This window comes from Perognathus longimembris, chromosome 1, assembly GCF_023159225.1.
Source record: "Perognathus longimembris pacificus isolate PPM17 chromosome 1, ASM2315922v1, whole genome shotgun sequence".
In the NCBI taxonomy this organism is placed as follows: Eukaryota; Metazoa; Chordata; class Mammalia; order Rodentia; family Heteromyidae; genus Perognathus; species Perognathus longimembris.
The window spans coordinates 54,421,788-54,449,078 of record NC_063161.1 but is presented as its reverse complement, the minus strand read 5'-3'; the positions used below and the strand labels follow the sequence as shown (position 1 = coordinate 54,449,078).

The 27,291-nt window shown below is 43.4% G+C and overlaps 1 protein-coding gene across 2 annotated transcripts; it reads left to right on the top strand.

Annotated features, from left to right (window-relative positions):
* The first annotated feature begins 2,853 nt into the window (after positions 1-2,853).
* On the top strand, positions 2,854-26,350 carry Tmbim6 (transmembrane BAX inhibitor motif containing 6). Of its 2 annotated transcripts, XM_048364913.1 has the most exons (11): positions 2,854-2,922; positions 11,003-11,012; positions 16,938-17,023; positions 17,389-17,497; positions 20,395-20,515; positions 21,924-21,972; positions 22,082-22,179; positions 22,367-22,446; positions 22,823-22,923; positions 23,969-24,044; positions 24,447-26,350. In XM_048364913.1, exons 3-11 carry the CDS (start codon positions 16,968-16,970, stop codon positions 24,468-24,470), a joined length of 714 nt encoding a protein of 237 aa, XP_048220870.1. In that variant the 5' UTR covers positions 2,854-2,922; positions 11,003-11,012; positions 16,938-16,967; the 3' UTR covers positions 24,471-26,350. The 2 variants fall into 2 exon arrangements, with proteins under 2 accessions (XP_048220870.1, XP_048220862.1); XM_048364905.1 differs by lacking the exon at positions 11,003-11,012 and having other exon boundaries at positions 2,864-2,931.
* The last annotated feature ends 941 nt before the right edge of the window (positions 26,351-27,291 follow it).

Sequence of the window (27,291 nt, the reverse complement as noted above, 5' to 3'; positions counted from 1 at the left end):
TGGCTTTATTGTTCACAGCTGAAGCTCTAACACTTGAGCTATACCTCCCATCTAGAAGTTTGCTGGTTATTTTGAAGATGGAGTCTCTTGGACTTTCCTGCCCAAGCCAGCTAGGATTACAGACATGAGTCACCAATGCCCAGGTACAACTCTAGCTTTAACCCTGGGTGAAAGGGAGAATGTGTGGCTGTTGGTAGCTATTAGGCAATCAAGACAGACTAAAGGAAATCCAGATAGTGTTGTGCTGGGGAAGCCTAAAAAATAGTTTCAAGGAAAGAGTAAAATAAAAAGTCATTGGATCCAGGCACCAGTGGCTCATACCTGTAATCCTAGCTACTCAGAAGGCTGAGATCTGAGAATTGACATTTGAAGGCAGCCTAAGCAAGACAGACTGTGAAACTCTTATCTCTAATTAACCAGCAAATAAAAATGCTGGAAGTGGAGCTGTGGCTCAAGTGGTAGCAAAAAAGCACAAGGAACACATCCAGGCCCTGAGTTCAAGCCCCAGGACTGGCATGAGAAAAAAAGCCATTGGATTTAGTAATGAGCAGCACTGGTGCCTGGAAAAACATGATTTAGACTGAAGCAGGTTGTTTTTCCCTCTCCACCCTTCCTCATAAATGGCATCCATTCACCTGCTCCATCTTTATCAAGTACTACTAAAATCCATCCCAATAGCTTGACTTCTTTTTCTTGTTGCCATTTGCCACATGGGTACTTGAGTGATTGTTTCAGAACACCAATCAGGTCACACACCTACTTATTCCATATCAGCTCCTTGTCCTTTGCTTATCTTTGCACCAATGGCTGGCACTTGTAATGTGCTCAAACTGTGAAACCTTCAAGCTCTGTCACATTACAATCTGGAATTAGGAAAGGAAATTGAGTAAAGATATAATTTATCTATTTCCACCTAGCAAATTATCCCAAAGCTTGGAGAATGTGATACAAATGTTTCTTCTCTTTCATAGTTTCTGAGAGCTAGGAACTGAGAGAGGCCTAGCTCAGAGCTTCTGGCTCAGGGTCTCTGGCTGTAACAGAGGTACTACTGGGGTTCATTTATCTGAACACTCGTTTATGCCCAGCACCAGGTGCCAGGGGCTCACATCTGTAATCTTAGTTATTCAGGCATCTGAGATCTGAGAGTCATGGTCCCAAACTAGCCAAGGCAGGAAAGTAATAAGATTCTTATCTGTAATTAACCAGTAAAAAGGAAGAAGTTGATATATGGTTAAAGTGGTGGAGGACCAGACTTGAATAAAAAAGCCACGCAAGATCACAAGGCCCTAAATTCATACCCCTCTTCCCGCAAAATATGCCTCATTCAGCCAGGTGCTGGTGGCTCATGTCTGTAATCCCCCATTCTCAAGAAGTTGAGAGTTGGAGATCACAGCTTAAAGCCAGCCTAGGCAGACAAATCCTCCAGACTCTTGTCTCCAGCTAACCAGCCTAAATCAGGAAGTGGAGGACCAGCACACATACACACACGTACACACATACAAAAAGCCTTATTCATATGGTTATTGGCAGGATGCCTCAGTTCCTTGTCTTTATTGTTATTACTACATGTGGTTGGCCAACAACAACATGGGTCTTACCACATAGTCCTTTCTACAGGATGTCTAGAGTGTCCTCACATGGCAACTGGCAATGAGTTATACAAGAGAGAACAGAGAGGATTGTGCAGTTCCTTGTATAAGCCAGGTTCCCAAATCACACACCATCACTCCCATTTACTCCAGTTATTAGAAGAAAGCCACTCAATTCATCCTATGCTTAAAGGAAGGAGAATTAGGCTCCCTTTCTTGAAAGGAGAAGGCTCAATTTCTGAAGCTGTGGTTTACAGCTGTAATCCTAGCTACTCAGGAGGCTGAGAATCACAGTTCAAAGCTAGCCCAGGCAGGAAAACCTGTGAGAATCTTATCTTTAATTAACCAACAAAAAGTCATAAGTGAGGTGCAGAAAGGTAGAGAGGAAGAGTGAACAAATGCAATCATGCCATTCAGTATACACTATGTGGAAAATGGCCTAGGTAGCTTGTAGGCAGGGATGGGTGGGGAAAACTGGGGGACAGTAAAGGAAGGGGTGACATTGTCCAAAAAAAGGAATGTACTCATTACCTGACTTATGAAATGGGAGCCCCTCTGTACAACACATTAATAATAAAAATAAAATTATATATATTTTAAAAGCTGGAAGTGGAGCTATGGCTCAAGTGGCAAGAGTCTTGAGCAAAAGCAGCTCAGGAACAGTGTCCAGGCTCTGAGCCCAAGCTCCAGTCCCGTATACACACACAAAAAGACACCATCTCCCTCAGCTTTTCGTCCAGCCTGGGGCCCCGGGACCACCATTTGGCCTTAGAGTGGCCTCCATAAGAGCTGGGACTTGCATTTTCCCCTTGCGTACCAATAGGATTACTCTGAAGCTTAAGCTCCATGAGATTCACGGTTCTTCTGAGGGAGCTTTCTTATGTGTTCTCGTTATTCTTTTCCCCGTTTAATGTTTCCACGAGAAGCCTAAGACCAGAATTCCCTGACCTTGCAGCGCTATCCTGTCAGGCTTGGTGAGGGTTTCCATGACGTGCCAGGTGTCTCTTGGGCGGAGCCTGCTTCTCTTCGCTTTCTCCACTAGAGGGGGCTACGGAGAGCTAGCATTCCTTACTAAGTGTGTGGGGGCGGGGGACGGGAGAAGGCGGAAACCTGTTTCCACGACGCCGGTTGGTGGGCAGAGTCTTGATCGACAAGGTCACTAGCTAATGACTCTGAAGTAAGCTGGCGCTGTTTATGAGCGTGCAACCCAACGACCAATGAAAACTGGTCTTCAGCGGGCGTGGGATGGGGCAATGGGCAAAGATCTAGAGCCAACCCCAGGCTAGTCAGAGCATATCCGGTGTTGGAAGAGCTGGGTTGGCTCCCGTGGCGTGTTAAGAAGGTACGTCTGGAGCTGGAACTAGGCAAACCGAGAGTGAGAGATGGGAAGAGAGCAATAAGAGTGAGGGTAGCTCTCGCTGTCGGTTATTTAACCCTCGGAGGGAACCGGGCCGCGCTCGTTGTTGAGACTGGAAAAAGCTGGGCGGGCGTGGGGGGTGGGGGGGGGTTTGAAGCTGGGTGGGTTGCGCATGCGCACTCTATCGGGCAGCAGCAGAGTCGGGGGCGGGGGCGAGGGGGTGTCCGCGGGATCTTTGGGAACCTCATGACCCGAATTCTGCCCCGGAGCACTAGCAAAGCCCTCCTTTTCCGGCCTCCCTTGCTTGCTTCCTTTTTTCCCTTTTGCTTTCCTCCGCGCCCCCCCCCCCCATACTCCGCCAAGTGCAGACGCTAGGCCCAGTTGGCTCTATCCCGACCCCCTGAATTCTGGACACGTCCCCCTCCTCTTCCTTCCGCGGTGAAGGAAAACGGAAGCCAGGGGGATTGTGATGGGGGGTCGCGGGGTGGGGCTGGGGGACGACGACGGGCCACACCCAGCCGGTCGCTGCCCCGCCAGGGCTTCTCTGCGCCGGCGCTGTCGGTGAGCGGCCGGGGTCCGGACTTGAACTAGGGCCTGGTCCGGCAGACTGCCCTGTCACGGCGGGCCGGGTGATGTCACACTCCTCTGTGACACGCGAGATTCTTTAGTTACTTGGAAGCCAACGGCAGAGGCAGAAGGTGAGCCGACTGGGGCTTGGCCTGGCTTCCCAGCCCTACGGGCCAGCCCTCTCTGGTCTGATTGGTTACCTTTGGACAGGTGAGGTGGCCTAGATTGCCGGGTCCTGAAGTCTGTGGGCGTCCTAAGACTGCTCTGAAAGGGCGTCGTTTGGCGGTTGCGCCTTGCCTTCCCCTCCTTTCCTTTTTCCTTTCCCTCCCTTCCTCCCTTCCTCCCTTCCTCCCTTCCTCCCTTCCTCCCTTCCTCCCTTCCTCCCTTCCTCCCTTCCTTCCTTCCTTCCTTCCTTCCTTCCTTCCTTCCTTCCTTCCTCTCTCTCTTCCTCTCTTCCTCTCCCTCCTGTCTTCCTCTTGTCCCTCACTCCACCCCCCTTTTTTAATTTGGACCTACTTGCTGGAGCTGTGATAAGTAGGCTTTGGTATTTTTAACAAAAAAATATGCTAGCCTGTGCCAGCTCAGGTTGCATTGCACATTCATCCAATCAGGCTTGCATTGAGTGAACAACAAAAACCACCTTGAACTTGAGACTCTCTTGTAGTAATAGTTAACTTGTGAATGTGTAACCTAGTAGAAGAGCTGACTATGCCCAGAACACTGACAAGGAATCCAAGGCTAAAGGTTAATGGCAAAGAATCTTCTGGTTACTTATTGGTATTTATTTATGGTTTATCTTTGGGCTGTGTAGGTAGTTTAAGAATTTAATTCAAGGGGCTGGGAATATGGTCTAGTGGCAAGAGTGCTTGCCTCGTATACATGAGGCCCTGGGTTCGATTCCTCAGCACCACATATACAGAAAATGGCCAGAAGTGGCGCTGTGGCTCAAGTGGCAGAGTGCTAGCCTTGAGCAAAAAAGAAGCCAGGGACAGTGCTCAGGCCCTGAGTTCACGGCCTATGACTGGCCAAAAAAAAAAAAAAAAAAAAGAATTTAATTCAAGAAAATTACCCAAGTTGCATAACCACATTTCTGTAATTATTAGATTTACTTTCTTTGCCTACAATATATTGACATTTAGATTTTCTACTGTTTTCCTCCTGTAGAGATAGCATGGTTGAGTCCTTGAGAAATGTAATCGTTAATTTAGATCCAGAGTTTCCTTCTTCCAATACTGATCATTTAGAAACATACTGTCTCCTTTCCCTCCCTTCCCCACTGTTATTCTGAATTTTTGTTTGTTTTTGTGCCACTACTGGGGCCTTGGTTCCTTGGCCTTTTAATTCAAGGCTGGTGCTTTACCAATTGAACCACATGTCCTCTTCTGGCTTTTTGCTGGTTAATTAGATCTCAGCCTCCTGAATAGGCATGAGCCCCTAGCACCTGATGATCTGAGTAGTTTCATTCTGAAGAATAAAAAGGTAAAATTCATCCAGATACTTAGTATTTTCAACTTTCATCCTCATGCTCTTTTGTTGAGGTGCTGAGAAATACAGAGGAATCAATATAGCGATTCTATTTAAGATTTCTCTTGACTTATGGCTGGGAATGCCTTAATGAAAGCAGCCTATTTCTCTACTGTAGGATGTATGAAAGAACACTATTGTTGTTTTTCTGAGTCTTATGACAAGGTTCAAATGGCAGAGCATTTGCCTAGCAAACACAAGACCCTGACTTCAAACCCCAGTATTGCCAAATAAAGAAGACCTTGAATGTGGCTCTGGATTGGCTATTTAACTTTCTAATGTTGGTCAAATTAGTACTTATGTTTGCTTTGTTTAGCACTTTAAAAATAAAAATCTCATACATTTTTTTCTTAAACTCAGAACCTGTATTATCATCTTTACCTTACCAGGTGAAGAAGCCGATGATACAGCATAATAATTTTTCCTAGGGTTAAAAGCTAGAATGCAGAACTTGTAATTCTAAATCCAGTTCTCTTGTTAGTATTACAATGTGCATTTTGTTGGCTTAATGTGTGTGTTGGTGCTTGAACTCAGGGCCTCGCCTACTTACTTGGCCTTTTCTGCTTTTGGCTTAGTGCTTTGCTGCTTGAGCCACACCTCCACTTCCAGCATTTTGCTGGCTGATTGAAGTTAAGAGTCCCTTAGTTTTGTCTGTCTGGCAAACCATGATCCTCAGATCTCAGCCTCTTGAGTAGATAGAATTACAGGCACGAGCCAGGGGTGCCCAGCTATATTATATATGTATGTATATACAAAATCATTCTTTGTGTCACCTCTTGCAGATAAAAATGGATAATGTTAATAAAATCACTTGGAGAGTTGTAAATTTTTATATAAATGTGGCCAGTGATATTATAGAAGGTATGACTGTTGGTCTTAAAAGTTTCATTTTATTTCATAAACTACCCAAGGGTATCACTCTCCTCTAGGGAACCACTGAATACTGTCATATATCATCTAGATTTTCCTTCACTACTTGGATGTGACTATAGAATCTGGTGCAAATCACTTGACAAGGGGAACCTTTCTACTTACTGATCTTTATTTAATTTTATCTTTGGTCTGTACAGGCAGTTTAAGAATTTATTTCAGTCAGGGCCAGTGGCTCACACTTGTAATCCTAGCTACCCGGGCTGAGGTCTGAGGACCAAGGTTTGAAGCCAGCCCAGGTAGGAGACTGCCAGCCAGAAGTAGATCTGTGGCTCAAATGATAGTGCTAGTCTTGAGCAAGAAGGCTCAGGGACAATGCCCAGGCCAGGAATTCAAGCCCCAGCACATGTGCATGTGCATGCACACGCCCACAAACACACAAAAACCAATTCAAGAAAGGTTACCCAAATTGCATGACTGTGTTCTGTGTCTTCTGCCATAGTCTTGTATCCCCAGGGTTTCTAAAATTTTATGGAACCCTTTGTAGTTTTTATCTTATACACCCTTCCCAAAAACTGCATTCAAGTCCAAAGAGACAGAGATGATAGAGATTAGGTTGGCTTTTAGGGACATCAAGGTAGATTTCATTCTGAGCCTGGTAAAGAATATTGACTTTGGCCAAGCACTGGGTGGCTCATGCCCATAATCCTAGCTGCTCAGGAGGCTGAGGTCTGAAGATCACCAATTAAAGCCAGCTGAGGCAGCAAAGTCTGTGAGACTCTTACCTCCCATCCACCACCAAAAATCTGGAAGTGGAACTGTTGCTCAAAGTAGAGTACTAGCTTTGAACACAAGAGCTCAGGGCCAGCGCATGGACCCTGAATTCAAACTCCAGGACCAGCATACACAGGCCTGCCCCTCCCTCCCCTTTCTGTTGACTTCAGGTTTCAGGACTCTTCTAATTAATGGGCTCTAGATTTGCACGAGAGATTCTTATGTGTCTGGGCCTGGGCATTGTCCCTGACCTTTTCTGCTTAAGGTTGAACTCTACCTCTTTGAGACATAGTTCCACTTCTGGTTTTCTGGTGGTTAATTGGAGATCAGAGTCTCATGGACTTTTCTGAGCCTAGCTGGCTTTGAACTGAGATCCTCAGATCTACCAATGTTTGGCTTGCTCCTGAGATTATGTTGTGCTTAAATTTGGGAGATAGCCTGGCTGAGCTGGATGCAAGCCCCACTCTCAAGATGTTGTTGTACCATTAACTAGAATTCAGCACACTTGCAAAAAAGCTCCAAGGGTGAATGTGAAGTGAGTGTGCTGTGGTCCTACCTTATGCTTGCTCTCAGTGGGCTAAATACGGTGACACTGGGAGGGATTAGTAGTTTATAGTAGAAGCAGATTATGTATTTAGGACATTGGGGCCTTCTTAGTATTCAGTTGTGTCAAACAGTTGTAATTATAGAGAGGGAGGTGCAATAATATCAGTTTGATGCAAAATATAAAATTTTCAAAGTAGTGAACATTCCAACCTCCAAAGGTGGATGCAATGTTAGCTAGCCCAAGAATTTTGGTCCAAGTTGAGGAAGAGGCCGGAACACCTTGGTTTTTGGTCTAGGACTATTAAACCCCAGCCCTAGTTGAGACAATCCCTGGATTGTCCTGAAGCTGAGCTGACCTACCTACCAAACGGCAAGAAAAGCATTGAGCTAGTGACCATTTAACTTCAAACTCTGTATATTATCAGGTTATCACATGGTTATTAGGTTTTCTCAAATATCTTGTATACCTGTGAGATAAGAAATACAGTGTAAATGTCAGAGGAGAGGTGTGCTGTTGAAATGAAAGTTTTAGCCAGTAAGATTTATCAAGATGCTGGGTGCTGGTGGCTCATGCCTGTAATCGTAATCCTAGCTGCTCAAGAGAATGAGATTTTAGGATCACAGTTTGAAGCCAGCCGGGGGAAGAAATGTCCCTGTGAGACTTATCTCCAATTAAGTACTCAAAAAACTGGAAATGGGGGGGGGGGGGGGCTGGGAATATGGCCTAGTGGTAAGAGTGCCTGCGTTTCATACATGAAGCCCTAGGTTCGATTCCTCAGCACCGCATATATAGTAAACGGCCAGAAGTGGCACTGTGGCTCAAGTGGCAGAGTGCTAGCCTTGAGCAAAAAGAAGCCAGGGATATAGTGTTCAGGCCCTGAGTTCAAGCTCCAGGACTGGCCAAAAAAAAAAAAAAAACAAAAAAAAACTGGAAATGGCACTGTGGCTCAAAATGATAAAGCACTAGCCTTGAACACAAAGAAGCTCGGGGACAGTTCCTAGGCCCTGAGCCCCACAACTGACAAAAAAAAAAAATTAGGTTTTAAAATTTTCTGTATCTTTTTCTTTTAAAGTTATTATGATGTTTGTGCCAGTACTAGGGCTTGAACTCCAGGCCTTGTGCTCTTGCTTGTTTTTTTCTGCTTGAGGTTAGCAGTCTACCTCCACTTCCAGCTTTTTAAACTTGTTTATTGTTTTCTTAGTCTCCTCCCTGTTAACTTTACTCTTTCATTTAGGGAAATACTAAGCCTTCAGAATATAGCTATGTGGCTCAGGTGGTGTAGAGTGCCCACCAAGTAAGCTGAAGGCTCTGAGTTTAGATCCCAGAACTGGCTCTGAGTTAATGGTTCAGTTACATGTTTTTTTTAAATAATAATTTACATGGTATATGTAAGTCAGGTCTGGGATATTAAGCCTTGTGAAGTGTGGAATATTATATAGTACTATTTTACAATGATGAAACTGAACACAAGGGGGGAGGAGAGGCAGGGAGGGGAATCAGGGAGGAAGTAACAAGTTGGATAAGAAATGTTTTTGCCTTACATATGAAACTGTAACCCGGGGCTGGGAATATGGCCTAGTGGCAAGAGTGCTTGCCTCGTATACATGAAGCCCTGGGTTCGATTCCCCAGCACCACATATACAGAAAATGGCCAGAAGTGGCGCTTGTGACTCAAGTGGCAGAGTGTTAGCCTTGAGCAGAAAGAAGCCAGGGACAGTGCTCAGGCCCTGAGTCCAAGGGCCAGGACTGGCAAAAAAAAAAAAAAAGAAAGAAAGAAACTGTAACCCCTCTGTACTTTGACAATAAAGAAGGAAAAGAAAAGAAACCACAAGGAGGCTTACTGTCAGAAGTTTGCTTTATGTCATGTCAAACTACTAAGAAACTATTTAGTACATCACCTTGTCAATAAATTGTTTTTTGTTTTTTGCCAGTCCTAGGCCCTGAACTCAGGACCTGAGCACTGTCCCTGGCTTCTTTTTGCTCAAGGTTTGCTCAAGGCTAGCACTCTACCACTTGAGCCACAGTGCCGCTTCTGGCCGTTTTCTATATATGTGATGCTAAGGAATCGAACCCAGGGCTTCATGTATATGAGGCAAGCACTCTTGCCACTAGGCCACATTCCCAGCCCATTGTCAATAAAATTTAACAAAAAATGTTATCTGGTTAAAAAAAAGAAAGAAAGAAAAAGAAACTTCAATAGTAAATAACTAAAAAATCACAATCTTTTCTTATTTATAAACCATACGGAGTTTTATTTTTGTGCTGGTCCTGGGGCTTGAATTCAGAGCCTGGACACTGTCTCTGAGCTTCTGCGCTCAAGGCTAGTGCTCTACCATTTGAGCCACAACTCCATTTCTAGCATTTTGGTGATTATTTGGTGTGAGCCACTGGCATCTGGCTGAGATTTTTTTTTTCTTGAGTATCAGTTTGGTTCCTTCTGGTTTGTGAGGACAGGGTTCAGGATAGTTAATTACTACAACAAGGGCTGGGAATATGGCCTAGTGGCAAGAGTGCTTGCCTTGTATACATGATGCCCTGGGTTTGATTCCTCAGCACCACATACACAGAAAAAGTCAGAAGTGGTGCTGTGGCTCAAGTGGTAGAATGCTAGCCTTGAGCAAAAAGAAGCCAGGGACAGTGCTCAGGCCCTGAGTTCAAGCCCCAGGACTGGCAAAAAAAAACCCACCCAAAAAACAAAAATTACTACAAGAAGAGGGTTAATATAAGCAATTCACAATCTTAATAGTTTTTTCTCCCTTTTTGTGCCTGTACTAGGCTTGAGCTCAGGGCCTCATGCTCCAGTATACTCACAGGTAGTGTTCTACCACTTGAACCATGCCTTTTTACTATTGATTAGCTTTTTGCTGATTAATTGGAATAGTTTTTTGGATTTGTTTGACCAGGCTGGCTTTGAACCTGGATCTTCAGATCTCAGCTTCCTGCATGGCTAGGATTATAGCATGTATCATCAGTGTCCAGTCTCAATTTAATGTTTTAATAGGAGCAGTGTTTCTTTGATTGTGGGTTTGATGTTAAATTGTTTACTCTGAGGCAACATCTGTCCTGGTTCTAGTATTTAACAGGGTATCTTTCAGAGGCCAGAATTTGTTCAAAATGTCTACTACATATGTGACATGTGTCTACTATGTAGATTTAAATATATTTGTACTGAATTTACTAGATTGTTGAAATCGAATTCTAGAGTTTATTGTTTTTGTTTTAAAAGTTTGACTTTTTTTTGTCTTTTGGGTTTTTTTTGTTTGTTTGTTTGTTTTTGGTTGGTTGTGAGGCTTGAACTCGGGTGGAAGTCCTTGAGCCTTTTTGCTCAAAGTTACCACTTTACCACTTTGAACCACAGCTCCACTTCTGGGTTTTGGGTGTTTAATTGAAGATAAGTCTCACAGACTTTCTGCCTGGGCTGGCTTTTCCTCAGATCTCACCCTCATGAATAGCTAGGATTATACTATGAGCTACCAGCACCTGGCTTTTTTTTTTTTTAAAGCAGTACTGGAATTTGAACTGAGAGGCTTGAGTTCAGTTGGCTGCCACTCTACCACTTGAGCCTCTAATCTTCAATTCTTCATGATAATCTTTCATTTTAGGACAAAAGTAAGGAAATATATAGAAAAAAATCAAGAAATTTAGCAAGGTATATATGCCCATTAATAATCATTTTCTTCCTGCCTGTCCCTGGTCTGCTGCTGTCCCAAGTAAAAACCAACCACAGAAATGTTTAATTCAAAAGTGGATTTACCAGCCCACCTCTAATCCCAGCTTTTTGAAGGCTGAGGAAAGAGAATTTTGAGTTCAAGGCCAACCTAGACTTCTTACCCAGTTCCAAGCTAGCCTGAGCTACATAGTAAACCCCAGTCTCAAAAAACAAAAAAGAAAAGTAAAACATGTTTACCTGGTTTTTATTTTACTTGGTAAAGCAGAGCAGTGAATGGTTAGCTTTTTGTTTTATGTAAATGCTTTGTTTTGTCCTTGTACTGGGGATTGAATACAGGGTCTTGTGTATGCTAGCCAAGCACTCTACCACTGAGCTACACCCACAAACTAGTTTTTGTTTGTTCATTCCTCTGTTTTGTTTTGCTTTGTATCTTGCTTTGTAGGCCAGGTTGGACTTGAACTCAAAATTCTCCTGTTTCATCATCCTGAGTGCTAGGATTATAGGTTTGTTTCCCCCACTCCTCCCATTGTTATGTGTGGCTGTCTAGCTACTTGTTTTGTAATTTGGGTTTTGTAATTTGGCTATTATAAGAGAAGGCTGTTGACTTATGTGTGCTACTTCAATAAAACCTTAGCAAAATGTGTGTGAAAGTTTTTGGCAGATTCTGCTTTGGTTATCATTAACACTTGAGTGTTTATTCTTTACAGGTCAATATAGGCATGACTCCAGCAGCTATGGTCTGCATTGAGTTCTGTGTAAATAATCCTTACTCCTTTCTGAGTTACAGAATTGGGGAGTGGACGAGGATCTATTTCTATATAAATTTGAGGTTCAGGGTGAGATGGACTAGTGCTGTTAGTAATTCTGTAATAGGCTTAGATGTGTGTTAAAACTACAACTTGTATTTTGAAGGGGGGCAGTATGAGTTTGAACTCAAGCTTTTGTATTTGCTAGGCAGGTGCTCTCCCACTTGAGCCATTTCAGCAACCCCTTTTTGTGTTGGTTATTGTCATTCAGGGTCTTGTTTTATGCCCAGGTAGCCTGAACTATGATCTTCCTATTTATGCTTTCCTTTGATGCTGGGATGACAAGCATGTGCCACTGTGCCCAGCCATCATGCTTCCTCTATAGCTCAGGATGACAGATACCTACCAGCTGTTGTCTTCCAAACTTTCCTGCCAGGCTGGCCTAGAACCACAATCTTCTGATCTTCTACCTTCCAAGTAGCTGGGATTACAACCTTGAGCCACTGGACCCAGTTCTCTTTTGCTATATTTTATAATGCAAATATACATAACAATAGTGTTTCAGTGTACTTTTTGTTTTGTTTTTGTTGGTCATGGGACTTGAACTCTGGGCCTAAGCACTGTCTCTGAGCTCAAGGCTAGTGCTCTACCACTTGAACCATAGTGCCACTTCCAGTTTTCTGGCTGTTAATTTGGAGATAGAGTCTCACAGCCTTTCCTGTTCAGGTTGGCTTTGAACCACAACCCTCAGATCTCAGCCTCCTGACTAGGATTATGGGTGTGAGCCACTGCACAGCTTTTTTTTTTTTTTTTTTTTTTTGCCAGTCCTGGAGCTTGAACTGAGCACTGTCTCTGGCTTCTTTTTGCTCAAGGCTAGCACTCTACCACTGGTACCACAGCACCATTCAGGCTTTGTCTGTTTATGTGGTGCAGAGGAATTGAACCCAGGGCTTCATGTATATGAGGCAAGCACTCAATCACTAGGCCATATTCCCAGCCCCAGCTCTTTTGTTTTTTAAAGCAAAGAGTTTGTCATTTAACTGTGGGGTTTTCTGTTATGTAAGCTGAGTTACTGGTTAATCACTTTGAATACTTCAAGCCGTGTTAAGAGCCAGCTGTTCCCTGAACTAAAAAGTTGTTTGTATGGGAGCTTTTATTTTTTAGTTATAGTGCATTTCATATTCCTACTGAGTTTTGCATATTGGTCTTTGAAAATTGGAGGTGTAGGTATCTCTTTTGTTCAGCTTCTTAGCATAACCAGCTGAGGCTAAGGTAGAAACCAGGTAAATCTATTCTATCTGGCAAAACTTGAGGGACACTCATTTTAGTACTTATATGTACATTACGTCTCGTCGTTTTTGGAATAGCAAGCTATCAATTCCTGATTCTAAGACTTGTCCCCATCCCCTTCCCATTTTACATTTTTAAAATAAATTGAATCATACATACATTACATCATGAACATTAAATGAATGATTTGTTGTATTTTTTCTATACTGCTATTAACATTGTTGTACACTTTTGCATCTCTAAAATTTGGCAGTTCACTTAAACTTAGTGTTCACAGTTTACTTAAACTTTGGAGTAGGTGGAGATAGCAAGAAAGTCTGCCATGGTGGCATATGCCTATAAAATCACAAACTTGGGAACCTGAGGCAGGAGGATTATGAGCTTAAGGCCAGCCTGGAAGCTGTTGTTTTTAAAGTATTTTAAATCATAAGCTACTGCTAATACAAGGTGTAATTGCTTTGATATCCCCTCATCTACACAGCCTTTGATAGTTTTGTTTTCACCAAGAGAGTAGGCCCCAGAAAGAGGCAGTCGGTAAACCACTGGGAAAGAGGAGTTTCTGCTTTTGTGCTGCCCTGCACTTTCCACTCAGAATGGTCTAGTTACATGTGTATTGCCCCTTGCTGACTAACAATCCCCTGGGCACTTGAGGTCCCCTCCTCCTTTTGATGCTTGAAATTGGAAGCAAGAGCTACTTTAGCATTGCTTTTGTGAACACTGAGAAACTTGGCTTTGCAGGTTGCTTCAGTATTGTTGCAAGTTCTGTCTAGGGATATCATTAAGGCTGTTAATGGAAGCCTTAAACAAAGACACTTTCCAGGTGCTGGATTCTGCCATCCTGTAAGTGTGCTCCCTAGAGGATCATTCATCATGGTTATGGAAGGCTGTGCCTAGCATTGCAACAGCCTGCAATAATTGCACCATCTAGATCAAGAGGGCCCAGAGCCCAGTGATTCAGAGGACAGGGCAGCAACTTCAGTAGGTTTTGCAGCTCCTTACTGAATCCAGCCTTAAACACAACTAAAAGAAGTGAGGTGAGTGTGGTTGTTGGTGAGGGAAAGAAGTGACTCTGAGAAAGCCAGCCAGCTGTTGTGACTATTTCATTTAGGGAGGAGAGCCTCAAGAAACTAATGGCAGTTAACCTAAGAGTGGAGTGGCATCTTGCCATCTGCATGGGGTTCTTCAGGAAGTTGGCTTGAGGACAGTAATTTTCATTGCCTAGATTAATTGTGCTGAGCATTGGGGGTGGCTACTGATTGGAATGGGCATGAGTAGTTGGACTGTCTATCTTCTTTGTTTGAAGCCCATCCTCCCCCATCTACCCTTTCCTTTTTGATAGATTTGAAAGAGATGGGCAAAAAGAGAGAGAGAGAGATGGGCACCATCTATTGAATAAAAATTTGGAGGATTTATATTTAGGAAAGGAAGAAGCTCATGATCAGCTCTTTAGTTCTGTGGATTGAATGTGTGTAGGACTGCATGTATGATAGGAGTGGGAGCAAAACTAAAGGTGACTTTATGGTGTTGATGTGATGTAACCTTAATATAGATCAGTTTTAAAATGTCCTTTCTGACATACTAGAATCGGGAAAATTCTGAAGAAAGTTGTAGGTCTCAAAATAGCATTGTAGTCAAGTGTTGGTGGCTCATGCCTATAATCCTAGCTATGCAGAAGGTTGAGACCTGGAGGGTTGCTGCAGTTCAGGGCTAGCCAGGACAGAAGTTTACTAGACTCCATCTCCAAAATAGCCAGCAAAAAAGAGGGCTGGAAGCATGGCTTGAGTACTAGGGTCCCAGCTGAGCAGAGCAAGCGCAAGCCACCTACTATTACAACAAAGAGAAAGAAAAAAAAGAAAAGGGCATCATATCATCTGTGTGTGGGTGTGTGAGTGTGCGCTCATGAGTGTGCGCTCGCTAGGGCATGAAGTCTGGGCCAGGGCTCCTCTGTTCCTTAACTTTTTTGCTCATGACTGGCTCTCTGCTACTTGAACCACAACTCCTCTTATTTTTTGGTGGCTAACTGGAGTAGGAGTCTCACAGACTTTCCTGCCTGGGCTGGCTTCAAACTGCAATCCCCAGGTCTCAGACTCCTGAAGAGCTATGATTACAGACATGAGCCACTGGTGTTTAGCTAGTTTCTTGTTACTGTTTTTTTCTTTCTTTTTTCTTTTTTTGGTCAGTCATGGGGCTTGAACTCTGGGCCTGGGTGCTGTTCCTAAGCTCTTCAGTTCAAGGCTAGCACTCTACCATTTGAGCCACAGCACTACTTCTGGTTTTCTGGTGGTTAATTGGAGCTAAGAGCCTCACAGCCTTTCCTGCCCAGGCCGGCTGTGTCTCAGCCTTTTGAGTAGCTAGGATTACAGGCATGAGCCACCGGCACCGGGCTCATTTCTTGGCTTTTAAGTCTGCACATTACAGATTGAAGTTGGTATATGCATGTGTATGTATGTTGGTGTATGTGTATGACTGAGGTAACAGAGAGGCAATGGAGGGGGAAGGGGGTTAAAGCAAGTATGGTAAAATACTAATATTTGGGAATGTGGGTGATGAACATACAGGAAGTCTTTTAAGTTAATTTTCATAGACACAATAAAAACCTTAAGAATTGTGAATCTTTAGTTCAGTTTAAAGATGTATTAAGATGGAGCTTTCTATATGTATATATTTAAAATGCAGGTTCTGCTACACGTGATTTTATTGTTTGATCCTTGGGATTCCTGAACTAAAGAAATTACCCAACATCTTAAAACAATGACAGACTTTTGTTTGTTTGTTTGTTTTGTTTTGTTTTTGCCAGTCCTGGGCCTTGGACTCAGGGCTGTCCCTGGCTTCTTTTTGCTCAAGGCTAGCACTCTGCCACTTGAGCCACAGTGCCACTTCTGGCTGTTTTCTATATATGTGGTGCTGGGCTTCATGTGTGCGAGTCAAGCACTCTTGCCACTAGGCCATATTCCCAGCCCCGACATTGAACTTTTTTTTTTTTTGGCCAGTCCTGGGCCTTGGACTCAGGGCCTGAGCACTGTCCCTGGCTTCTTCCCGCTCAAGGCTAGCACTCTGCCACTTGAGCCACAGCGCCGCTTCTGGCCGTTTTCTGTATATGTGGTGCTGGGGAATCGAACCTAGGGCCTCGTGTATCCGAGGCAGGCACTCTTGCCACTAGGCTATATCCCCAGCCCCCCGACATTGAACTTTTAAATGCTAGTGTTTGGTCCCTTTAACTAGACTGCTAATTGAGAATTTTTCTTGCAAACTGTCTTTAAAAGGACAAATTACTTTCCAAAAAAAACATCAAATGTTAGTAACAATTGTTTTGGGAGAAGATTGGTTTATTATTTAATTCTTTTAAAAATAGTTGACAGTTATTGCAAATTTATTCTAAAAGTATTCATAAAATGAAAATATTTGGAAAAGGGTAGTGAAATAAATTATAGATAGCTTCTTTTTTTTTTTTTTTTTTCCAGTCCTGGGGCTTGAACTCAGGGCCTGAGTCCTGTCCCTGGCTTCTTTTTGCTCAAGGCTAGCACTCTACCTCTCGAGCCACAGCTCCACTTTTGGCTTTTTCTATATATGTGGTACTGAGGAATCGAACCCAGGGCTTCATGTATGCGAGGCAAGCACTCTACCACTAGGCCATATTCCCAGCCCCATCTAGGTAGCTTTTTAATTTTTGTCTTAGGGCTTGAACTCAGGGCCTGAGTTGCTCTGATCTGCTTTTTGCTTAGGGATAATGGTCTACCACTTGAGTCATAGCACCACTTCTGCCTATTTCTGAGTAGTTTAATGGAAATAAGAGTCTCATGAGTTTTTCTGCCCAGGCTGGCTTTGAACCTCGATCTTTAGATCTCAGCCCTCCTGAGTAGCTAGGATTATAGATATGAGTCACCAGCACTTGGTGGTAGTTTAATTTTTCAATGAACAGTGTCAGTATTGTTTATAAGAATGTCATTTGTGCTTTTTATGTGTCTTCGTGTCTTTAACCTTTTCTTTACTCTTGATTGGATAGAGAGGAGACTGTCATACGGACTCTGGAACCATGAACATATTTGATCGGAAGATCAACTTTGATGCACTCTTAAAATTCTCCCACATGTAAGTGTACTAACCTTGACTGTGGTTCCTTCATTTCTTCTCTTGGCTCCCCCTCCCCCCATTTTGTTAACTTTTGTATAAACAAATTAACAAATTGGCTGGATTCCAGATAAACCTGATTAAAAAAATACTTAGCTTCTGCAGGTTGCTCTGTAGTATGCATATGAGACATTGGGCACTTGGATCTTCTAAGCATTAGAGTCTGTTCACCTATTTCTAAAGCATTCTTATTATAATAATGCTTCCCCAACATAGCTCAAACTACTCATAACTATCACACATTCCCCTGAGAAGGGAAAAGAAGTAACTTAATGAGTTAATGAGACTGACCCAGAGTGACAGCTATTCTGAACATTCTCTCCTAGAACTCCCTCGACACAGCAGCACCTGAAGAAGGTCTATGCCAGTTTTGCCCTCTGTATGTTTGTGGCGGCTGCGGGGACCTATGTCCATGTGGTCACTCATTTCATCCAGGTAAGAACAGGTTTCCATGTGGTTGTTAAAACACTTAATTGCACAGAAGGAAACCAGCTCAACAGGATGGTTCATTCCCGAGCCCCTCCTTAATCCTTATCAGTAATTTGAGCTCTGAACTCAGCCAGCCAGCCATTCAATCAAGATATGTGGAGCTGGTTAAGTTTTCTGGCAACTGCATACTAAAACCAATATGTTAACCTTGGCGTTGGAGGGTGTGCTGCTGACTTGCAAGACATAGAGCTTAGGAGAGACATCATGTGACCATGTGTGCTGCCCTTCTCTGCATTGATGACCTTCCTGTCTTTTTCTTGTTTTTCTTTGCTGTCTAAATGACTGGAACAGTGATAATTGGGAGACAAAACACCAATTGTGCTGTTAATTATTGGGAAAGGCAGGATTGAGACCTTTACAAATTTGACCCATTTTACTCTCTGATCTACTGTTATCTGAATAGTTGAGGGACACCTTCAGTGACTCATTGTTCTGTCCCAAAGGAGACTTGTTAGTGCTGTCCATCAGTAGAAGACAGAGTTTGACAACTAACCAAAAAGTTTGAGGTTCTTACTAGCCAAGGCCTGCCCCTTCTTAAAATGTCCTTTAAAATAAAAATCACCAATATGACTCTTTATTTGTGCCTGGCATTTGCTATTGCAGAGAACTGTCCTTTAGGCATCTCCTGCTAAGGGTTGTATGAAAAATTACATATTCAAAACAGTTTAGATCCTTGAGTTAAAGGCAAAGTTTTCCCTTTTGTTTCTGGTTGTGTTGTTTCATTTTACTTTTTAAAGTAATGCAGTAAAAATACAATTGGTTCTTGTTATTCCCAGATTTTGTATTTAGGAGTTCACCGGCTTGCTAAAATTTGCAATTGCAAAATCAGTAATCCTAGCTTGGTGAAACTTTTGTTTGTCTCTTGTGCTAGCCTCTTAGTGTACATTGGGAAAGATAATACTCTCTGCCTTTGTAGTTCACTTAAATGTCTCTTTGGTAGGTTAGTGCTACCTTAATGCCACCTTTGTGCTTTTTTTTGTTCCTAGAGATTGATCAACTCAGGGCTTCATAACCTGTTTTCTTCCACTGAGCTATACCCTCAGCCAATTTTTTTTTAAATTAGTTTTGGGGCTTAAACTCAGGGCCTTGAGCTTTGAGCCACAATACCAATTCCGGTTTCCAGGTGGTTAATTGGAGATGAGTCTCATGGACTTTCCTGCCTGGGCTGGCTTTGAACCATAATCATCAGACCTCAGCCTACTGAATAATTAGGATTATAGACATGAGCCACCAGTGCCTCCTTAGCTTTTTTTGTGCTTTTGTTACTGATTTTGTTTGAAATTCAAAGAGCATAGGGGGAAGTGCTGTCCATTGAATTACTGATTGCAATGTCTTAGGGAGAAAATAAACAACACTTGTTCAGGTATCAGCTATAGTGCTGTTGGCTGTGAATTTAATGTTAGGTCAACAAAGTATGACACGTTAAGGTATCATTAAACAGAACTGCATGAAATAAGATTATTGTATTTCATGAAAATGTGACCAGAAGCTTACAGGAAACCCTGTGTTTCCCTCCGGAGCAGTGACTGTTTCCAGTATTTACTAATTCATTGTCCATTTTGACATTTTAACATGATTACTTTGAATTAGCTATATATTTTTTTTTTTTTGCCTGCCCTGGGGCTTGAACTCAGGGCTTGGTGCTGTCCCTGAGCTTTTGTACTCAAGGCTAGCACTCTACCACTTGAGCCATAGCTCTACTTCTAGTTTTTGATGGTTAATTGGAGGTGAGAGTCTCATAGACTTTCTCTTCCAGGCTGGCTTCAAACTGCAATCTCAAATCTCAGCCTCTAAGTAGCTAGGATTACAGGCATGAGCCACCTGTGCCAGCTAGAAAATGATTGTCTTTAAAGGAAGACAAGAACTTCAGTGTCTATATCCAGTCTTGATTATTTCCCTCTTTTTCTAATGCCTATATCCTCTCCCTTTAAAAAAGAGAGAAAAGAAAATTATTATAAAATTAATACATGTCTGTTGTAAAAATAAAATTCAGAAACACCTGACTCTTAAGAATGTGTTTTTTGTTTTTGTTTTTTGCCAGTCCTGGGCCTTGGACTCAGGGCCTGAGCACTGTCCCTGGCTTCCTTTTGCTCAAGGCTAGTACTCTACCACTTGAGCCACAGTGCCACTTCTGGCCATTTTCTGTATATGTGGTGCTGGGGAATCGAACCCAGGGCTTCATGTATACAAGGCAAGCGCTCTTGCCACTAGGCCATATCCCCAGCCCCAAGAATGTGTTTTTTAAAAACCTACAGAAGCTGGGTGGGTGGTGCACTCTTATAATCTTGTTTGGGAAGCAGAGGCACGAGGGAGGACCTCAAGTTCCAAGCCAGCCTCTGCTACATAAGCAAGATCCTATCTAGGGAACGAAAAGCCAACAACAAAAAAACTCAAAAAGCAAAAATGCTCCATTACCCATCACTCAGAAATAATGACTATACTGTTGACATTTGGTACTTGCTGATCTCTTGTTTTTTTCTTTATTGTGTGCACACACATTTTTTTAAAGTGACTGAAAAGTATTCCACTTATTCTACCAATGAAATGTGCTTTTTAAGCACTCATCAGTTTGGCTCATCTTTTCTGTTTCTTGGGCAAGCCTGACTGATAGTTTGACTTGAGCAGTTAAGCAGTAGATGATGGACTACAAAAGAGCCCCAAGAACCCTTAGCATCCACTGTGTTCCTTTTTCTGTCTTTAGAGCTTTGATTTCCCTCCCTACCCTTGAGAAAACTGCCTTTTTCCTTGCCTCCAGGTTAGACACAGATATTAGGAATTTTAGGTAAGTATTTGAACCTCATTAAGTCTTCTACCCTAATGTATTTCTTGACTGGCTCTGACAGGCTGGCCTGCTCTCTGCCTTGGGCTCCCTGGGGTTGATGGTTTGGCTGATGGCAACACCTCATAGCCATGAGACTGAGCAGAAAAGACTGGGACTTCTTGCTGGATTTGCTTTCCTTACAGGTATGCTAAGGAACTGGTCTCATTGGGAGGTGGAGGGGTGGATAGCGCTATAATTTCAGTATTTCTTAAAACTAAAGCCTGAGGGGCTGGGGATTTAGTTCAGCGGAAGAGCGCCTTGCCTGGCAAGCACAAGGCCCCGAGTTCGGTCCTCAGCTCTGGGGGGAAAAAAAAAACACCTATAAAAAAAATGCCAAAAAAAAACTAAAGCCTGAGATTTGTTTTTAATTCTTATTACCCCAATTGACATAAGATTCTTTTGTACAGTCTTCCCTGAAGTACATTACTCTGTTGTGATTTCTCCCTTCTGGGCTCCTCTAGGGCTGCAGTGTCCAATCATACTTGTATTTGAGTATCTTTTGCATTGTACTGCTTTTTCTGTGTGACTGTCAGCTGTGACTCCTACTTTGGGATCTAAAAATAGTCATGTGTGCTCATATGAATGAGGTTTATGACTTGCTAAATGGTAGATATGAGAACTAAGCTTAGAAATAAGAACCTGGCTTTTTTGGACCCATACTGGTCCATCTGCTCCCACAGGCGTCTGTTCTGAGCCTGGCCAACAGTTAAAGCCACACATTGACATCTGCCACATAGGACAATTTGCTGACTCTCAGGAAAGAATTCAAGTGCAGCTTTTCTAGAATTAATCATTAAAGGAAGCAAGACTGAAGCCACATAATAAAAATAATTGCAAAGCAACCTACTTGTTCTGAGTGACAGGCTGTAATCTATACTGTTTTGAGGAACTTTTAGAAAGGGATTTACATATTAAGCTTTAGCTTTCTTTTTTGTTGTTGTTTAGATTGTGTTTATTTTCAACATCATTATTCTATTAAAACCCATCCAACATGATTATTTCATTTAATTTATTTAATACACACTTGTAATCATATACTATGTGCCAGCACTGTTAAGTTTTAGTTTTCAAAGGCATGAAGGGGTGAATTATCAGGAGAGGAAAGAGCTGGGACAGAAGAAATGTTGGACTGCAACAAGTTGCTCTCACGTTGGCAGGTGTCCACCTGCAGAACCAGTCCAACCTTTCTTTGCTCCCAAGGAAGTCAGTCCGCATGACTGCAAGGTTGCAGGCTACCAGGCCCTGTTCTGCACATTACAGTCTCATTACTCTAGCTCAAAAATAGCTCACTTGCCTGCTTCACTCCTCCCCCTTGTGATCTTATGGTTTGAACTAAAAAGACAACTTTGTGAATATGTCTGTAAGTACCTAGAGTATATATGCTCTTAAAAACAAGGAAAAGAGAAGAGAGAATTACTTGTTTACATACCTGTTTTTGGAGTATGAATGCCTGTGCTACTTATGATCAGTTTGTGGATGTGAGGGTCCTCTTCTTACAGTGGACTGAAATGCCGTGGCTAATAATGTGTTCTGGTTTTTCTTGTTTTCTAGGAGTTGGTCTGGGCCCTGCTCTGGAGTTGTGCATTGCTATTAATCCCAGGTAACTGTTTTAGTTAGGCTTTCTGTCCTTTGAATCTTTGATGAATTTACCTTCTAACTATGGGCCACATGCTTGGAGCCCTGGAGCTAATGGGATGTTTCTTGAACAGCATCCTTCCCACTGCCTTCATGGGCACCGCCATGATCTTCACCTGCTTCACCCTCAGTGCTCTCTACGCAAGGCGCCGGAGCTACCTCTTCCTGGGAGGTAGGTGTGGAGTGGGGCACAGGTAGCATAGCGGGGCAGTACTGTAGCCAGAATTCTCACTAGGACTCCTACCTCAGCTCCCTGGCTGACTGTTAAATGCCTTCATTTCAGAGAAAACTAAGAAATGATGTTAATGGAATTGATTGGTTGGGCTTCTCTCGAGGTAACCTTTGCCTTGTCTTGATAGGTATTTTGATGTCAGCAATGAGCCTGATGCTTTTGTCTTCCCTGGGGAACCTTTTCTTTGGATCTGTTTGGCTTTTCCAGGTAAGATTTTTTTTTCCCCAGCAACCATTTGATTCATACTTCTTTCTCTAACTTAACCCTCAAGAAGTAGGCTAATTAAGCCTCTTCCAAGATAGGCAGTACCCTAGTGCCTTGTAGGCCATCCCTCCAAACCCTTGAAGGATACAGTGGTTGGGCATTGCTCAGGAGAAGTGTTTTACTTAGAGACAATTTATCTAAGACCTCCCAGCAAGGGCTTGATAGAATATGAAGCTTTTCCAGGAACCTAAAAGAGAGACAGTAGAATTGTGCCTTAGGTTAGCATTTTTGATAGCCAAGAGCCAGAAAATAGGGCTGCTTGTTCCCTCTTAACTTCAATTAATTACTATGTGGTAATTTTATTTTATTCTTTCATTAGGCAAACCTGTATATGGGACTGGTGGTCATGTGTGGCTTTGTCCTTTTTGATACCCAACTCATTATTGAAAAGGCTGAAAATGGAGATAAGGATTACATCTGGTGAGTATGGGAACTGGTCTGCACTGAGAATCAAGATGGAAACATCCCATTCCAATCCATGGAGGACCTTAGGTAGCCAGGCTTCAGGGGTGCATGTATAGCTGTGTGGTTTTGGAGTTGTTTATGAAATAGCATAGTCTCTCAATTCCCAAAGGGTACTGGATTTTTAAAAACTAGATTAATATATATTCTCTTTTTTTATTTTTGCTGGTGCTTGGGATCAAATCCAGACCTCATATATGCTAGGCAAATACTGTACTACTGAGCTACATTCTCAGCCTCTCAGCCTTTTGTAGTGGTTATGTGTGTGTGCATGTGTGCCAGTGCTGGGACTTGAACTCAGGGACCTTGAGCTTTCCCTTACCTATTGCTTTTGAAACCTGTTCCTCAGATCTCAACTTCCTGAGTAGCTAAGATTAGAGTTGTGAGCCACTAGCACCTGGCCCTTTGTAGTTTTAATAGTAGCTACCTCCAGGCAGGAGTGAGGGAAAGAAGTCTTTGTCTTTTGACTCAAGAGATGTGTGGGTTTGTGCACCAGTCCTAGGGCTTAAGTTCAGAGCTTAGGCACTCTCTTCTAAGCTGTTTTGCTCAAAGCTAGCCTCTCGAGATATAGCTCCACTTCCAGCTTTTTAAATTCTTGGTGGTTTATTAGAGATAAGAATCTCCTATATTTTCCTGCCTGGGCTGGTTTCAAACCACAGTTTCAGCCTCCTGACTAGCTAGGATTACAGGCATGAACCACTGGCACCTGACTTTGAATACTTTTTGTAGTATTTAAACCTTTAACAGTGAAAAGAAGATGGGCATAGTTTTTAAGTAGTTTTAAAGTCTCCATAAATAATACAACTTCAGTCTCTGCACAATCCAAAACCCAATCTCTTTGTGCCCTGTGGCTCCACTGAGTTGAATAGGATCCCAGATCACCCTCCCTCCCCCCAGTTTTACTTCCTCAGTTGGGGTGGTGTTGAAGAAGCTGACTTCCGTTCTGGGCTTGTAGATAAGGAAAGTAGGAAGTTCCACGGGTAACCTGATTCTTTTCTTTCAGGCACTGCGTTGATCTCTTCTTAGATTTCGTTACTCTCTTCCGGAAACTCATGATGATCTTGGCTATGAATGAGAAGGTCAGTCAGCCCACTTCCCACATGTAGAAGAATGGCTTCTCTGGTCAGCATCTATGTGTACACTTCAGACTTCCCATGTTACTCAGATACTTACTGTAGTGTAATGCAGGCCTCATTTGGGATAGACCACCAGTCTGCAGCCTTCCCTGGCTAGGATCTGGGCTCTGGTGACCAGGAGTAGCCCAGTGTGATCAGGCAAGCCCGCTCAGGCACTGCAGGGGTGGGCAGGGAGGCTGGGTGGGGGGCAGATGCTTTGAGATTCCATTTTTGCAGAGCTAAGGGATTTCTCATTCCTTGTTATTCCCCAGATCCCTTTTAGCCCCTGACTGAAGGCCACTTGAGTTTGAGATTGGATGTCAAATGCCAGAAATTAATTGCATGATTTTTTTTTTGCCCTTATAGGACAAGAAGAAAGAGAAGAAGTGAGATGACCATCCAGCCTTTCCCAGTTTGACCTCCTCTCCCTCTCCCCCTCATTTCCTCTTTGCACACATCACAGGTGGCGTGTTCTATGATAATGAAAAGCATCAGAAAAGCTTTTGTACTTTGTGGTTTTCTCTATTTTGAAGTTTTGGGTTTTTTTTTATCAAAAAAAGAAAACTGATTAGCAGAATATAGTTTGGAGTTTGGCTTCCTATTCCTGGAGTTCTTCCATATTCCCTTTTTTGTCAGCCCATCTGTAGCCTCTTGCTCTGTCCAGGCAGCCAGGCCACCAAGATGAGAAGTGGGGCCAGCCGAGGGAACAAACTTCCGGAAGTCCGCCATCCCACCAAGGCTCAGCGAGTGGACCCAGGACTGGTTGATAGAGACGCCTCGCCCACCCTTCCTCAGCACTGCTTGCTCTGCGCACAGTTCCTGTGGGACTAGCCAGTGTGTTTTCCATTGGGAAGAAGGTCTCTGGCCCCTTGGCTAACTCAGAGTCATCACATCTGATCTGTCAACTCTACAAAGAAAGCAGTCTTGTTGGTGCTGTGTGTCTTCTGCGCTATGTGCGCTGGTCTGGCAAGCCCCCTCAGCCTTGTCATCACGAGGGGGATGTGGGCTCTTCCAACCCACCTGGCCCTCAGGGACTCCGCCAGCTTTCCATCCTTGGGGTGGGAGGACTCGCACAAAGATCAATTCTTGTTAGGTATTTTGCAAAAGGCTAAGCATGGATGGCAAGGTAGATGTAGCCTAAAATTCTCCCATTTTCCCTGGTGTTTTGTATTGTTTTTTTAAATTGGTTTTGAAAATAGGTCCTCACTGTAGAGTGGCCTCCATTAGGTGGCTATGATTAAAGGCCCCCAAAGAGGAAGGCTAAGGAAAGGGAGCAGTTGAACCTCTAGCGTTAATTATGCGTCCTGCCAGATGAGCTTAGGCAAGGAGTCTTGGTGTCGTGGGGGACAAATCTCCACCAAACCAAGGGGTTCCTTGTAGGATCGGTGAAGCAGGGGCCTGGTGACTTGCAAGACAGCCTTGGTAGCCCTTCAGTGTATTTTGTCTAAACCCACCTCGACACTCTTAGGGCGTTGTCAGCCAGAGACTCTGGGCAGTAGATAAACTTTTCATTTACAGATGCACTTTGGTGTTTGGAGCCAGGCGACCAGTCCTGCAAAATGCAGCTCTGTTTGTTACAAACATGGGAGAGGCCTTATAACCATCGCCAGGTCCTCCCTGTGGGCTGCCACTGTCAGGTGGCACAGAAGGGCGCATGGGCACAGTCCTGGCCCTGGCCGCTGGGTTTCAGTGCTGGGCGACTATGCCAAGGAAAGCTCATCTTTAGTAGGACACCATTTTGGGCTGTGCTGGTTTGTGGTGCTCCATGTCACTATGCCATCTCATGAAACTTCTGGAGTGACGATGCCACCCATAATGGCTTGCCCTGCTGAGGATGCTGCCCTCCAATTTAGCTGCTGCCTCCAGCCTCTGGCTTGAGAACTTTACTACAGGGACTTCCTGCCTGTGAAAAGCCCTCATCCGCAACTCTCCATAGACGTGGCGGTTCTCTGCTAGACCCGAGAGCCTGACTTCCACCTGTTGAAGCCAAACTCCACCTCTTGTGCTTTTTTGCTTGGGATAAAGGAGTTTTTCTTTAGAAACAGTGCCAAGAATGACAAGAATATTAAAAAAAAATTACTTTTAAAGAAAATGTCTAACAGGTTTTTAATACAGTTATCTGTAATTTCCACTTTCTTTTCTAGCTCTTGGTTTTTTGGCTCAGGCTGCATTCTCTTAACTCATACTGTGAAGACAAAGGTGTTTTTGATTCAAAAATATATATCTACATAATCCTAATTTGTAAAAAATAAAGAAAATTCCTTAACCTCTCTTGCTGTTCGTGTGTGTTAAAGGCATTAAATGCAGGACTCAGAGCCTGGAGACTGGTTTGCTGGTGGGAGGTTGGATTGTCTGCTCTGGATGTGAATAGAAACAAGAGGCCCACGTAGGCCTCCCTCTGGAGCCCCAATATGTCCTGTCCTTGCTCCATCCCCACTTTACTGAGTCTCTGGTCTGCTGTGGAATTGGGTAATGTAAATGGAAGGGGGAAGGCAGCTTTAGTCACTTGTAAGTACTTGTGTTCAACTGGCCAGGCCTGTACCACATGCCTGGTGAATAAAGATCACACCAGGTTCATTGAGCTTTGGCACATTGCCCTCTAAGTGCCAGGGTCGTTGGTCACAGGCCAGTTAGTCTATGCTGCTGCTCATCTGTTTATCATGTTACTCTCAGGAGACCTGTCAGCCGGCCTGCCCGTCCCAGATAAGAATAGCCACTCTCCACAATCGGGAATGAATATTTCTCACCCTTTCTCTCTCTGAGAAAAAAAAGATTTCATCTTGAGCTGAAGGCAGTCACAGGGCATGCTATATTCCAAGTGCTTGCAGTGACAGGCACTTGCTTTACCTAGACAGTTCTAATATCAATAGCCTAAGAAGCTCAGATGATCAGTTCATTGCAAGAAGCCAAGCCTACATCTCTAGGCTACCCGTGTGGGGGTCACTGGAAGTCTTTTCCATTCCTGACCTGCACACTGGCTCGGAGGTGGAGAGGGAAAATAAAGAGGTTTTAACAAATTACCCAAATCTCACCAATATACAAGAGTGAACACAGCTGCGGTCTGTTTTCTTGCCAATTATTGGTGAAACTGGAGGCAATGGACGACAGCTGGGTTTGTGCCTGCTGGACCTGCACCATGGGGAAGAAGAGAGATGGGCAGCACATGTGGGGCATGGCCACAATGGAAGGAAAGAGTATGCTCCCTCGACAT